At 42.0% G+C, this 15,593-nt stretch overlaps 1 protein-coding gene across 2 annotated transcripts in view; it reads left to right on the forward strand.

Moving 5' to 3' along the window:
- The window catches only part of Sse (extra spindle pole bodies like 1, separase), a 62,969-nt gene extending 47,672 nt beyond the window's left edge, over positions 1 to 15,297 (forward strand). For both annotated transcript variants that reach the window (XM_075893296.1, XM_075893294.1), the window contains exons 21-28: positions 283 to 428; positions 1,704 to 1,823; positions 4,690 to 4,857; positions 5,642 to 5,812; positions 6,638 to 6,858; positions 8,521 to 8,601; positions 10,960 to 11,127; positions 13,005 to 15,297. In XM_075893296.1, the coding sequence (XP_075749411.1) occupies positions 283 to 428; positions 1,704 to 1,823; positions 4,690 to 4,857; positions 5,642 to 5,812; positions 6,638 to 6,858; positions 8,521 to 8,601; positions 10,960 to 11,127; positions 13,005 to 13,227 (1,298 nt within the window). In that variant the 3' untranslated portion in view covers positions 13,228 to 15,297. The remainder of the gene's footprint in view (positions 1 to 282; positions 429 to 1,703; positions 1,824 to 4,689; positions 4,858 to 5,641; positions 5,813 to 6,637; positions 6,859 to 8,520; positions 8,602 to 10,959; positions 11,128 to 13,004) is intronic.
- Positions 15,298 to 15,593: the final 296 nt, after the last annotated feature.

Here is a 15,593-nt window from a genome sequence, read left to right on the forward strand (position 1 = left end):
TAACATTTCGCAGTTTCGGCACGTGCTGTACAATTGCAGCGCCGAGGCCGCTTCGATGCCTTGTCGTGGGCGAGGGCGCCCCTAGCAATTGTTCCTGTCCCTTTACCAAACTTTTGCCGGAGATTCATGACTAGAAAAAGTATTGAAGGACTCTAACTTATGCTAAGATGTCCTTAATGCGCATTTGTTCTGTGACCCACTGTTGGTCACGCACAACTTTGCCTTCTTTTATTGTCAAACTTATTCTCACACCAAGCTGTTGATTGCCTTTGCATATTTCAGATTGGACTGTAGTGCAGGTGACAGCTGCCGAGTCTCTCACAAAGGGCCCCGGTGGTGTCACCCTGACACCCGATTTGTTTGTCTGCCAGTGTAGGAAGGGAAAGGCACCGATCATGGTCAAGCTCAGTGGCTCATCCGATCAGCAGGTACATACACAGCTGCTTGCAGGTGCAGTTTGATGTTATGGGAGGGTACACATTATTCACCCGCTGTGTTTACATGTTGCATTCACACAGGTGTAAAGCATCCACAATCTGTGAAATGCTGTGCAAATTTCAGGAGACAAGAGCATACTTACACGCAATACAGGCGCTGAAAAGACCCACCAGTACTCAAGCATGCGACACGTAAATTTGGAGGATGACAGAGGAACTTTTTTCACATTAAGAACCGCAAAGCATGCATTGGAACAAAATATGAAAGGCATAATAAGAGATGGATCTGGGCTGGCAACATGAGACATAGAACAATCAACCAGTGGTCAATTAGAGCAACGAAACGGTTACCAAAGGAATAGGATACTCTGTCTTGGAGCAGCGAATTAAACTGAGAGATAATTTAAGTTTGCAGGCATAAAATGGAATCTGGTCACTCAAGATCAGAGTCTTTCAGTCATATGAATTGGGAAACTCCCCATTGGCCCAATGTATTAGAATTCAAACACACTTTTGACTGAAGTCACTAGTCTGTGCCGATTGTCGTGTCATCTGTTGATGAAAAAATAATCTATAAAACGCTCGGGACAACGCCACTGCTGCACGCAGCATTGCGCAGCTTGTGAGAAACACATTCAGTGGCGTTGGCACGGCAATCATTTCGTATTGCTGCTCCTAGGTGATGTGACAATCTGGAGGCTCCTGCATAGTCGCCACGAGAATGTCTGGGTTTCGGAACACAGTTTTGCAACTAGTATGATTGAACATAAGGTCATTGAGAGAGGCATTCTTCCTGCAGTGGCCACAATACATTACCAGTTAAACTGAAAAAAAAAAAAAAACGTTGACAGAGGAAGAAACTAATAACACAAGCGAGTTTTTTCCAACATCGTTTTTCACGCAGTTTAATTCATAATGGATTACCGACTCCCCCAAAAGTCTGTTCTTCTAAGACAATACAGTTGAACACACACACACTGAATCTAAAGGGGATCATGAAAGATTTCTATTCGATCTACAAAATTATTTTATGTGTATATATACGGGTTTGACTGAAGCACAAGCCTATGATGGCAACTGTCTAACAGAGGTAATGTCTAGGATCGTGCAATATATGAAACAGAAAACTTGACAGCCTGAATGTGAGCCATTAATTTTGGAGCAAATAAAGCTGCGTGTAATTGCACGTTCGAACTGCTGCAACTGTCAATGTGCCAATAAGCACCAGTGGAGTCGGTCTTTTGAACTTTTCTTCTGTCCGTGCAGTTCCACACTGTCCTCTTCAAAGAATTCAAGGGAATCTTGGATGAAAGCACAGCCACCATGAAAATGACGGAGCCACCTCTGTGGTGGTCTGTTCGACGTGCCTTAGACAAGAGAATGAAGGTGAATCTCTTGTGCTCTTATGGCCTGGCCCCCAACCCCTTCCACCTTCCATTATTTTTTAATCAGCTTTTACAGAATATGCTCAACGCAAAATCAAAGCTTTATTTCAGTACATAAACATTAACTGTCTCTTCAAAGTGATTTTCACAATGGCTATCCACTTTATACAGCGTAACCGACTTTAATGGGAAATGAGTCATTTTTTGTGTTCTCTAAAGTGCCATATGTTTTATAAACTGTGCCCACATAAAAAATGTAATTCTTAAGATACCTAGTCTGCAAGCTTTTATTGAAAATTTGAGCTAGCGTGAGCACTTGATACTAAACCTTTGCAAAAAGTTTTTTAAACTTTGTTTGCATTGTGTTTAGGGATGTATAAATAGTAAATTTTTGGTGTGAAGTGAATAGTGAAATGTTCAAATAATTCCAAATTGAATGGTTCGAATAGTATGTATATCGCATGTTATAAAGAAAAACGTGCGTATTTGTCGTGACTCAACTAACCTGCACAATACTTTCTTGAAGCTAAAAACAAGGTATGTGTGAATGTCATTCTTTGTCAACAGTAACAGGATTTGAATTTCAGTATACAGTACTAGTGATCACTAGTAAAATACACAAGCTTTAAAATGCATGTTGCACGGAGCATATGAGCCCATACGACAAGGTTTTAAAAAACGATAAATCGATAATTAATCATTCATTTATGTTTGAAGTGGGGCTTTGCAGCAGTGCTGATTTATGTTAGATGCATGTCTTCACGGAACACCATGCCTAAGCTGCAGTGAAAGCACTTTTTCAGGAGGTTGCATGCAATCTAATATACGTCTGTTTGATCATTTCAAATACTTGGAAATTTCTAATAATCGGCTGCTGCATTTTTTATAGAGGCGAAAACGCTGTATGCCCGTGTGCGCAGATTTGGGTGCACGTTAAAGAAGCCCGGGTGGTTGAAATTTCCGGAACCCTCCACTATGGCGTCTCTCATAAACATGTAGTGGTTTTCGGATGTTAAGCCCCACATATCAATCAATAGTCAATAAATTGAAATTTCTAGTACAGTAAAACCTCGTTAATTCAAACTCGGTTATTTCAAAATCCTGCTTAATTTGAAGGATTTCTGCGGTCCCGTATTTTCCTATGTAAGTTAGAGTGGATAATTTGAAGCGGTGGCAGGCACCAGTCCGGTTAATTCAAAAACTTTGTGTGCCATGTGCCAGTTCCAGATCCCAATTTCGCCGTAAATCCGCAGAAACGACGGCCATTAATTGCCACAAGGCAATGCAACGTATCGATACTAATGAGTGGCAGCTGAAGCACCTCAGTCTCGCTACTTCTAGCGCAAAAAAAAAAAGAAGAAAAAAACGGTCTCGTGGTCAACCAAAACGTGCGCCTGCGGAAAACAAGCAGTGTTTCACTGCAACATAGTGGTGACACGCGGGCAGCTTATTGCATGCTTCTCGCACTGTCAGCGAGTCATGGTTTACCTATTCTTTCTGTGATTGTAAACAAATTAATAAAGAACAGTTTAGCGGAAAACGCGATGTATGCGAACCTCCGATTGCCGGTTGACTCGTGTCTTTGCACTGCTAGAGGAGTTCTTGCAAGCAACACCTACTTCGAAAACTAAGTTCGAAAGTTTCAAAGATCATTTTTTCCTGCCAAAACACATTGTGAGCTTCATCGTACTGGCCATTATTAAATTTATATTTGTAATAGAAAGAATGTGCGAATTGTCGCATCATGATGTGCTGACGCAGCGAAGAGCAGGCGACATGCTGCCCGTGTATCACTACTGTGTTAGTCGGCACAGCAAACGACGAGCACTGATTAGTTTGAATAGTTCCAAGTTCCTTGCATCCCATTTTTTGTATGTTCTGTTAATTCAAAAACACTCTTAATTCGAAGCTTTCTCGCGGCCACAGTCACTTTGAATTAATGAGGTTTTACTATAATTTGATTTCATATCAAAGCGAGTTCAAATACAGTAAAAGCTCATTCATTCGAACTTATGGTCCATTAGAACTGACACCATCGTCCTGGCAAAGCACTGTGTATTTATATGGGGGGAAAACTTCAGATAATTTGAAAGCATTGGTATCCGCAATGGTTAATTTTAACAGGGTTTTTGGCATTCACGCAGAAGTTGGCCCGGAGTGATCACAATTGGTTGCAAAATCAAACCGAACCAAATTTTTTTAGACATGCAAAACAGCAGCATTTCTCCGCAGATGAAATTTTAGATGCTGCACTGGAGCTCTAGAGCCAGCTGCAAACAATCCCCATGAAGTTGTTACAGAGAAAGAAGCACAAGCAAATGATTGCACTGTCATGCATATCGTGTTTTGGAGCACAAGTAGTCTTATATTACAACATTAAGACTCACTGCACAGACGTGCATTCATGCCAACCTGAGTGCATGCCTGTGCTTGTTTCTGGTATATCACTGACTGATCAAATAATTCTGTTCGCTGTTAGAGGTCCGTGAACTTAAGTTACAAAATCAAGCACGACAAATGTGTAGTGGCGCTTGATTCACGATAACGAGTCTACAGCTGACTTCATTGTGTTCCGCCCATACAGTGTGGCACAGTGTGTGTTTATTTAAGCAGCCACCTACTAATTTGAACTCCACTTAACTCGAACTGTTACTGTACTGCAATATTTGTTTGAATATTTGAACTGCTAGAATGTTTGCATGCACCTAGCTTTATTGTGTTCATTGCATACAGTTTGCTTGTGAATTCCATTGAATCAATTCCACCTAGTGAATTCCGCCAACCAAATCAAACGAGAGTTCCAACAGTTTTTCTTTCATTGTCATTTGTGTGTTGCATAACAGAGCATTTCTTGTAATGCTGAACAGGACGTACTGAATAGCATCGAGAACGTCTGGATGGGCTGCTGGAAGGGAGTCTTTCATGGCAAGATTGTCGATGCCGGTGCGTACAAGGACCTGAGAGACGCCGTAGTCCAAGTGGTGTCCAAGGCGACGAAACACAAGTTGGAGTGCTCCAGCAACCGACTACTCGAAGTGAGCTTGTGGCCATTGTTGCCGTCCTTTGTCCGCGCTCTGTTCTCTGAGTCCTCACAAGTGGTTATGGCATTCTGCTTCGTACTACAGCGCGGCAGGTTAATGTAAATATTTTCAAGAAATCTAATTAAACAGCTGTGATAGTGCGCAGGCTAAGGACCAGCATCGGGTGACACGTACTGAGCTGAGTGATAATTTTGCAGGCTCGTGCCTAGCACAGATGATATCGACCAAAATTACATGCATTTTGTGAGGAAAAGTGTGTTCTTGTGTTTACCAAAAAAAAAAAATCCAGGGAAGGATTTCGTGGCCTGCAAGAATGGCATTGTGCAAAAAGCTCGTATGCATGGCATTTGCCAATGAAAGCAGCATCATGGTATATTCAGCGACCAGATAGAAGGTACCATTAAACTGCTTATGACTATGCATGAATCATAAGCAAAATGTGCCTTTGACTGAGTATTTTTGCCTGCACAATATTACACTACGCAAGCCAGTCGAATTGTTTAGGCTATGCAAACGCTGCCTCTTCCTGCACACACCGTTTTTTTTTTTTACCGTTTTTATTGTTTTTTTATTTTCATCAAAAGCAGCATTGATTTCAGTGCTGGTTTGGTCAGTTTGGACTAGCTATGCCTAATGGATTAAGCAGTTTTATTTGAATGCATATAAAACATTCTGTACAGGCTGAATTACTGTGAATAGTTTCAATAATCAAAGTAACAAGCTACTATACAAAGTTCGAACTGTCGCCATGTTGTTCACAAATTCGAATTCTATATAGGCGGTGATCGACTCGGCCGCAGACCTCACGGATTACCAGCTGTCCATCGCGGTGTGCCAGCTGTTCGGGATCCGTAGCTCACATGCTGTTCACAATGTTCTCTGCAACCTCATCAAATCCAAAGCAAGCCCAGACACTCCACGACATCCGGTTATTCTCATCTTGGACAAGGCAAGCTTTATCACCCTCTGTAGTCATTTCACTGATCACTGTAATTGGATTAGTTATAATGAAATGTCCTATAAAATCTCGTACGATAATGCAGTCGCATGTAAAGACGATAGCACCTTCATTAAAAGCACCTGCTGTGATGGCTTAATGTCTAGGGGCTGTGCTACTATGCCAGAATTGGGGCCAAAATTTGATTCCCAGTAGCTATGTTTCGATGGCAGGCATATTTTAAAACACTCGTGTTCATCTGGAATTTTTTTATTGGTTGTACTTCAGCTGTAGTTGATCAGCCTCCTCATTAGCTCAGACAGAACTGCCTTGAAAAAGCATTTGTGCCAGCTTTAAATTATGGGTTAGCACGAATTTTCGTTCATTTACGAAGCTGTTTTAAAAAAAAACCTTCTACATGAGTTTTCTTTTGGCTTCACGCTAAGGACGGGTGTTTCACTTTGCCCATTTATGAAGATGTCATAATTTTGCAGGCTTCCACAGAACTCATCTGTCATTATGAATGAGGAGACGCTATCCAATGAAAGCAACAGGTAATGAAGCTACAAAACAGTATAGGGGGAAATTTCGTGTATGATTTACATGCTATAGTATTATTATTACATAAATGGAAAAGGAATTGTGGTGGTTGAAGAATGAACTTGCCTAATGTAGGGAAGAAGCCCACAACCTTTTGACAACGCGCTCAATGCTCTACAATAAAGAGCATCGTCCTCGATGAATTCCTCCTTTTTCGTTCAATGTATAACTCGATGCATCTATGCATTGGCCCACACATATGAGACTACAACTCTACTACTGTGCTACATATTGCAGGCCGTACAAGCGCTGCCGTGGGAGAGCACGCCAATCCTGCTGAAGAACTCCGTGAGCAGGGTGCCGTCACTCAACTACCTGCGTGCCCAGCTTCTGCAGTACCACTACGTGGCTGAGAATGTCTACACCCAACACGTGGACACCACCAAGACGTACTACATTCTAAACCCAACGAACGACATACCAAGGACACAGGCCCAGTTCCAGGACATCTTCACAGGGCAAGTACCAGTTATAAGCATCCTTAAAACAAGTGGTAACAGGTGGGGCAGTAACTTCATGCTAATGAAGAAATTTGAGTAGTTAAGGATAGCGCCCAGTTTTATTATTAAAGGGCCACTAAACAGGCTCAGACTCCCTTAAATGAGCTCGCTCATTCGTACAGTAGACCATGGCAATCGTATTTTACAAATATTGCAGCGCTGCGCACCACACTGACCCTCCATTCCAAAAAGCATTCCCGCACTTCTTTTCTTCGACTATCCAATCGTCCTTGTGTGCGCAGTGACTAAATCTTGCCCATGGGCACCATAATGCACTCCTAGGCTTGTCGATTGGTCCTTTGTCTTATGAAACAGTGCCTTGGTTCTGCGGGGATGCAGTTTTGCTCAAACAGTTCACATTTTCGTTTTTCTGTGCTGCCCTCTGTCGTATTGTAAAGCCTTAGACTACTGGAAGAAGCGAATTTGCCAGAACGAAAGCGTCCAAGACTAGGGGAGGGTGCTGTAAGGAAGCTGACCCACTATGGGCTGGTTTCCCTTGCAACCTCTCTGTCAGCGTAATAAATGTTTACCACCACCACCACCTCGCACCTTGCTTCTCCTCACACTGCTGGCACATGCTTATGCAGGTGTAGTTTCCTAAAATTAACTATAGGGGGCTGTGGCACTGTGATCGTTTAGCCACCATGGGAATTATGAGTAATACACAAAATTTGCCTAGTCTTCGTGCTTGTGGGCTTCAAATGCACTTGTCGCTTTGTTTATTGCTGTTTTGGTTTTGTTTCAACTAAAAGAATGAACTGTTGAGAACTTTGTGACCCGATTTCAGTTGGTGAGCTTAAAATGTTGACGTGGTGAGGTGGAACTGCTGAACATTTCCTGATTGTCGTCTCTTGACAAAACGGCTGCAGGCCATTCGAAGCCAAATGAAGCCGAAAGAAAGAAGATTAGACAAATTTGCATACTGCCCATCATTCCCATGCTGGCTGAAGCGCCGCGCTTTGCAGCTCCCACAGACACTAGCACCAAAATTCGAGTTCCCTCTAGTGCATCCATACGAAACTCTATGCGTGTGGAAAAAGCCCCCGCTTGATCGTTGGCTGTGTGCCAATGACATATCACTGATGTGTTAGGTTGAGAAAGTGGGCGTGGTCGCGACAAAAAGCTACGCCTACCCCTCTCTGCTGGGAGAAGGTAGGAAGGATGAAGGAGAAACCGAAACCAGCCAAAGCTGGTTGTCCTAAGCCCTGTAACTTTCTTATTACAGCACTTATTGCTGAACCTATTTGTTTCTCTAAGTCTCTTCACAAAAAAGAAAAAAAACTGATTAGTCCTTTTTCAGTGATTGCCAGTCTATGTATTAGTATGTCAAGTTCCACACTGACACCAGTGGCCATTTAAATTGGGGCCTACAGGCCACTGAAGCAACGTTAATAGTGCAGATCTAGAAGTGCTATCGCCCCTTTCGCCCCCTCATTTACCTTATGCTAAAGTACATCAGTGTAAAAGAGAATGCTGGGGATTCTGTGGCGCTTAGGATAAGCTGTGTACGCTCCACACAACTTGAAGACATCTGCCATACACTGTGGAAAGTCCTTTGTTTCCTCTCTATTTTTTTAGCTGTGATGCATGTAGTAGTTCTCATGATAGTTTTCTTTTCAGCTTGGGTTGGCAGGGAGTGACAGGCAAGCCCCCCAGTAAAGAAGAATTTCAGGCAGCCCTCATTGGCAAGGATCTCATTGTGTAAGAGAGATCTTTTTTTTTTTCATTGTTTTGTTCTTCACTGTTTTGAGTTTATAGGTTAAAGCAAAAAAAAAAAGTGAAATGCTCTCATCACACAGGCTTGCTTTGAATGCTCCTTATGCTATCGATAGCCATGAATCACCGTACAGGTTGCTGCAGTGTGCCATAAGTAAACAGCATGTATCTACATGTTTGTCTGCACTCCATTACTGAATCTGTTGAGTGAACTGAGCAACATTAAATATATTCTATTCTCCTCTGTTCTAAATCTCGGAAACATAGTCATCAACCACACAGCATGTAAAGTTTGTTGCTGTACAGTTATCAGTGACGTAAAATGAAAGCAGAGGAATATAAAGCAAAAATATAGATTCCAGCATACCAAGCACTCGAAATACTGATGTATGTGTATACTTCGTTATAGCAGTACGATGCAGAGACCTTTCTCAAAGTGGTAATATTGAGAAGGACAAAGCAATGGAATTTTACTGTCTATTTCAGCAAGCACACTGTACACATTCAAAAAAATTTTTTTCACCTAGTGGCCATTCACTGATTGACATAACTCCCTTTTAAAAAAACACAAAAGACATTAAGGATAACACTCACGCTGTCAATCAGCGGTACTTCTTGCCGATTTGTATATTGGGTACACTTTTCGGCAGCAGCCATGTCTAGATATAGTGTGTATGCATGTCTTGGGCACCTATTACAGTTAAACCTGGATAGTATAACGAAACTGACAAACTTCCAAAAAAATTTGTTATAAAGAGGAGTTCGTTATGTGCAGGTTAGGTACAAAAATTTTAAAAATAAATGCACAAATTAAACAAAGGAGAACTGAAGGCAGAGCTCACTCAAAACACTTATTCAGAGGTAAAAACTACGTTATTTACTGCGATGGCAATTATAAGGACGCCCTCAACAGGTTTTTGCTGTTGCCACCGTGTTCCGTAACAAGTCCAAGTTCATAACATGCCCCTGTGCATCGTAACTTTTACAAGCGAGTAAAAGTGCACGACCGCTGCTGAAGTAGAAATCAATACAAGCCGGCCCATCTCTATCCCCTGGAGGACGCATACGATAACATCGTCCCGCGTGTTAGAATTGCCATCGAATGCTCAAACAGAAAGGAAACCACCCGTCATGAATGATCATGAACAAACGCAAGGGGCTGGGGTGAATCACTTGAGCTGCAACAGTGAACTTTGATTTTAAGGGCACGGTCATGATCGCTGGCGCACGTGCTATCTCGGCATGCATCAGTCCGCTTTCAATGTGAAGAAATTGTGTGAAACAAACATTTCTCCCTGGAGCAGCCATATTTACTTACACGGGCGTTTTTTAAGAGTTCTGCGATATCGAATCCGAAGGAGTCGGCTGCCAGCCTTACTTCGTATAACATTTCAGTTCGTGGCTGTTGCATTTATTGCATTGAATTCTAGGTGCCGTCTTGTTGCCAGAGCTAATCGGATAATCACGAGGGTCCCGTAAACTCGCCGCACGGCAAAGAGGGCGAAGCGTATGACAGTCAGCCTCTGAAATGAACCGCTGTGGTCACAGAGGCTAATCTAACATCTCCTGTGTAGTAACAATGTGGTTTTTTGCGTTGAAAAGAAAGGGGGGGGGGCTGAACGTCATCCTAGGCCACTCCATTTGCATGCTGTAAATCTATGCACATGTGCGCGGTGACAAAAATGAAGAGCCAACTACGCGGATACTGCGGAGAACTAATTGGTGAAGCGCTCTCCATATGGAGCGTGGCCCCACATATGTGATGCTAACTGAAAGCGTAACAATGCGAAGTGGCTTCACCTGTGAAGTGCAGTTCACACCAGACTTCTGCAGCACTCAAACAGTGGCACTTCCAACACAGACTTAGTTTTCTCTCTTTCTTATTCGGGAGAGGGAGAAGAAGGGCACATGTGCGTATGCGCCCGCGACGACACCGAGTTCATAGGTGCAGGCCTATCTCGCGCACACCCACATGCAACAATTAACTCAAGCGCTTGCTTTCACCTGAGAGCCACCGGGGCCATGAGAGCACTGCTGTTGCTTCACGCTTAGTTGGCAGCAGGGCAACCTCGGAAAATGCATGCCTGGGCCAAAGTAACAAAATCGGTGGCGAAATTCCTAGGTTGTTCGTGGCAGAAATTCGTTATGTCAAGGATGTCTCCTGCTGTTCTATGTTACATAGAGGTCACAAATACATGTGCTTTTATGAAGTTACTCAGGAAATAAAAAAACTTCGTAATATTTTGGGAATTCGTTATATTTAGGTTTGTTTTAGGCAAGTTTAACTATATTCACTTTCATTGTTGTTTCTTGAGAAGCATTTCATTGACTGTGCTATCGCAGCTACTGTGGCCATGGATCAGGGCGCGAATACCTCGTGAGTGAAGTCATTGAGCAAATGCGCTGTCATGCCTGCCCGATCCTGATGGGCTGTGGCAGTGGTCGTCTCAAGGTGTTCGGGCAAAAGATAGAGCCTTTTGGAGTGGTCCTCCAGTACTGGATTGGAGGCAGGTCAGTAAAAAGCCATGCAAAATGGAATTTGCAATTTTTTGCTTATAAGTACATGTCTCAAAGTACTCAAGTCATTCCTATACCCCAGTAACTGGTAAATTAGGGCAATTTTATGGGAGTGAACTTGTGCCCCTAGAATGTCACTCTGGCAATGTGCTACTACGGAAAAAAGGGAAATCTACTTTATAAGTGATAACAGATATGTTATTTCAGGCAATGTTTCTTAATTAAGTGCTGGGTTGGTGCCCGGCAGCTGTGGCTGCAGATTGCCTAAGAATGGGAATAGAAAAGTAGTTTTTGGTGGTCTAGTATGTTTTAGTGCATAATATCTTTAATAATATAAAAGAGAGTTAAAGAAATAGTGATAACAGTCTCGGATAATAACATGCATAGCTGAGCCACTGCTGTCGAGGTTGGACACTCCATCACAGCGAAGAGAGCTTGGCAAATGCACTCGCCAGCAAGTGCGCTTTGCAGCACGTGTCACTGATACCCCTGTCATACTTGCAAGTTTAATCTCATTGTTAGTGAGTGCACTTATGTTCGCAAAGTGTCAGTTGGGCAGCATGCTTAGACACGAGAAAGATAAGTGTCCTCTGTACATAATGGAAGCGGCAATCGGGGAGTTAGTAGCGTATCATATATTTGCTGTATTAGGCAATGCTTGGTAAGTAATAATTTATCATAGGCATGAACATAATTTGGAATAAACATAATAAGGCATTAATGAAGTAAATCTTGCAACCGAATAATATCATCGGTCATCGCATATCTTCCTCACACGCATACTGTTGCCCCGATATCGTGTAAATTAGATTTCTGCTTACTTTAACAACCGTGTGCAATTCAGTGTAGCTGATAGTTGCTCTTCTAGTGATCTTTCTGAAACTTCTGGTATTCCCCAAGAAAGTGATCTAGGACTGTTATTCTTATTTAACATATATATTAATGACATTGTTGGCACCAATACTCATATTGAACAAATAAGTCTATTTACCATTGACATTTGACTTTCAATTGAATTTCCTGCCAGCGAGATAAATTCACCCTGAACTCTAACCTTCATAATATACTAGTTTGGTTCTTGCGTTGTGACATGGAGCTTAAGATTAATAGAACAGTATTTATGAACAGTTGTTTACCTATAATCTTGCATCTATGCCACTTACAGAGACCGATCAATACAAGTACATCGGCGTTATAAATAATAATCTCAGCTTGAAGTCTCACATCTCTCACTTTTGCGACGCAGGTTTCAAAAAGGTTTGCTAATACCTCATATGCATATGAAAACGCACTCCTTCAGGGATCTGTTCAATCACTTATACCTGTTCTGTTCTCGCTAATCTTGAATACGAAGCTATCGCATGGGATCCTTACACTAAGCTAAAATCAACGCTCTAGAGAGGATTCAGTGTAAGGCAGTAAGGTTCATCTATAAATATCAGATACTCAACGGTGTTTGCTGTTAGACCGATGGCAGCTGTAGCAATTAAGAAACCAGCTGCAAGAAACCATGGTGCAGGTTGTTGAACACTACAGGGTGGGCATGATGAATGTTATACAATGTCACAAGGAGGCCTTAGTGGCCAGTTTAAGGTGCACTAGCAGTATGCAGGGCACTAAAGCACGATTTTTCTTTCAGACTGAGCATTTCCTTAGCACGAAGCAAGCGCTGTGGTGTTTCTGGAACACTATTTTGGCAATCCATATTGACTTTGCATTTTCATTTAGTGTCTCTTTGAAGGACAGCAGCCTGTCAAAATTAACCTGGAGGTTTCTCACTACAGCGCACGTCACCGGCGTATCACTGTTTTTGCAAGAAAAAAAAAAAGAAAATATAACTAAATGATGCACCTCTTGTGCTGTCCTTCCAGCCCCTCCATAGTTGCCAACCTGTGGGATGTCACTGACAAGGACATTGACAGGTTCACAGAGACATTCCTCAGGCACTGGGTCCCTCAGCTGGGCTCGGACAGCCACATCTCGGACATCACCACCGCTGTCCGGCTCGCCAGGAAAAGCTGCAGACTGCAGTACCTCGTTGGTGCTGCTCCCGTTGTTTACGGACTACCCATACAGAGCAAGAGAGTTCACTGATTCTAGCACATTCTCCTTTCGCAAAATAAACACTGCGTACGTGCAGTACTAGAAGATTTCAAGCCCTTCGTGTAAATATGTACCGCACTCACTGAACAAGACCAAGTCAGCGCTATGAATTGTAGTTAAGTGGCTTGTAGTCACTGTGCAAGATCCTGATCTCACTGGGACTTTGCTTGTAAGAGCATTTGCTTCACACCGCCACCCTTTTTAATTAGGCCTCTGCTAGTGTACAATTCAGTTTTTTTTTAAGGGTATACTTTGCATTATGTAAACAGTGGTAAAATATGTTAGCGAATAAAAATCATGAAGACACTTGTGCTGCAGTAGGGGCCACGTGATTTGCGGGATGTTCAATACTAACCATAAGTTTCCTTTTTTTTTTAACTTTATATGCAAAGTAACTGTGTCAGCTCCTTCACTCACTTTTCCTCACACCTGGCGTATGAACTTCTGCCTCGACAACGCCCCGTGGTCTTGAAGTCATCAGCCAGCCCGGGTGGATGTGTCGAAATCCTGCTACCACCATTTCAATGTTTCTGTGGTTAAAATTCTTTTGGAGAGAGAGAAAATATCCGAAGTAAAAGCCTTTAGGTTTGCCACACCTTCTAACAGAGCTTGGGGATCAACTTTTTACAGGCGATATATTTTTTCTAGGCCCTATTTATTTACGAAAGCATTCTTGTGTGCTTTATTTTTATTATTGACTTGAAAACTGTAATTTTTTTTGTCACATTAGTTTTGCTGTGATTTTGCTGCACATGATGCCACTTAGAATGTGTTTTAAATGATGCCGTTTCTAGCATGCCATATTTCTAAGACTGTAAATGTCATTAGTCAAAAATGGATTACTGTGCTGTAGAAGTTCGAAGGAACCTGACAAGGCTGCTGCGATATTTTTGTTTTCACATTATACTTTCACAGTGTTCTAGTATACAACAAATGTGAATCCTGATATGTACCATTTCTGCTCATTTTTTTTATTTTTAGCTTGGACAAGTAATTTTCTTTGTTATACAAGCACAATAACAAAGTTTTTGAGTGCATTCTTATGCAGGTTTTCCGTTTTATTTTACTTCTCTCATTATTGCTACTGAAATACGTGCAAATAATACTGCAAAATACATACAGAAACAAAGCTTCTGTAAATGTTTGTAGACAGCTTTAGAAGTCATTATGTTAACCAAGCTTGAAAGGCGATGGAACTACATATAAAAAAGTAGTTGACTGTAACGTACGGTACTTGTGTGGAATATTGGTGAAAAAGAACAGTTTAAGTGTTGCTGCTGATTACAGACATGGATTTGATGAATTGTAAAATTTAGCGAGTAAATTTTGTAAGAGCGAATTCTAGCCCAAATCGGTGTAGGATATTCAGTGTTACATGGTTGTGTGTGTCTGCCCAATCCTGTCAGAAAGTTATGCACCGAATAAGAGTACATTTGTAACTTCAAACGACAGGGAACATAGCTATTGCTTTTCAACATTCCTCGCAACTAAATGCTTCCTCCACATAACTTATCAGCCCAGGTGGTCAAAATTTCCAAAGCCCTCCACTATGGCGTCTCTCATAATCATATGGCTGTTTTGAGACGTTGGACCCCGCATATTATCACATAACTGTCTGGCCAGTATGAAGTGCTGCAGAAACTAAAAGATAAATGCCTACTAGCTCAGTTTTTAGCTCTGCTGCCTCTTGTCACGGTGATCTAGTGATTATGGTGCGCGATAGCCCACCGAAGGTCTAGAAATCGAATCCCAGTGGCTGTGGGCGAATGTTGATTGAAGGGAAATGCTTGCCTGTGTAGCGCAAAATGTTTGTGCACGTTAAAGACAAACCACATGGCCAACATTGCTGGAGCTCTCTACTATGACATCTCTCATAATACTGTTTTGGGACTTGTAATGCTCAGCAGTTCTTATAATTATTTCTGATGCTATTGGTATTTATGGCACAGGTATCATTTCAGTGATGATGATGATGGTGGATTTTAGTGGCGCAAGGGCAACTCAGGCCAAAGAGCGCCAAACACGGTTTTTGGTCGATTTGATTATAAAATGTCTACTCAGGGTGGCAAGAATAAAAGAGTAGTGTATAGAACTTAAACTTAGGTGTAGTGACTATGTGTGATGGGTTTAAAACAGGCTATGCTTATGAGTTTTACAAAGTCATGCCGTGTCGTCAACAGCCCTTGTCAAGACAAGGAGTGCGTGCTGCATGACATTTGATAAAAAAAAAAGTCTCAGCGGTTCCCTCAGGATTGAGAGGAGGCTGAGATTAGTGAGAATATGTTATGGAATGTAGGAAGCCTACACTTTCTAAAAACTTTAACACTACTTTTGGGGGAAACAAGGGATCGTCTCCA

The sequence above is a fragment of the Rhipicephalus microplus genome, chromosome 4, assembly GCF_043290135.1.
Source record: "Rhipicephalus microplus isolate Deutch F79 chromosome 4, USDA_Rmic, whole genome shotgun sequence".
Taxonomy (NCBI): domain Eukaryota; kingdom Metazoa; phylum Arthropoda; class Arachnida; order Ixodida; family Ixodidae; genus Rhipicephalus; species Rhipicephalus microplus.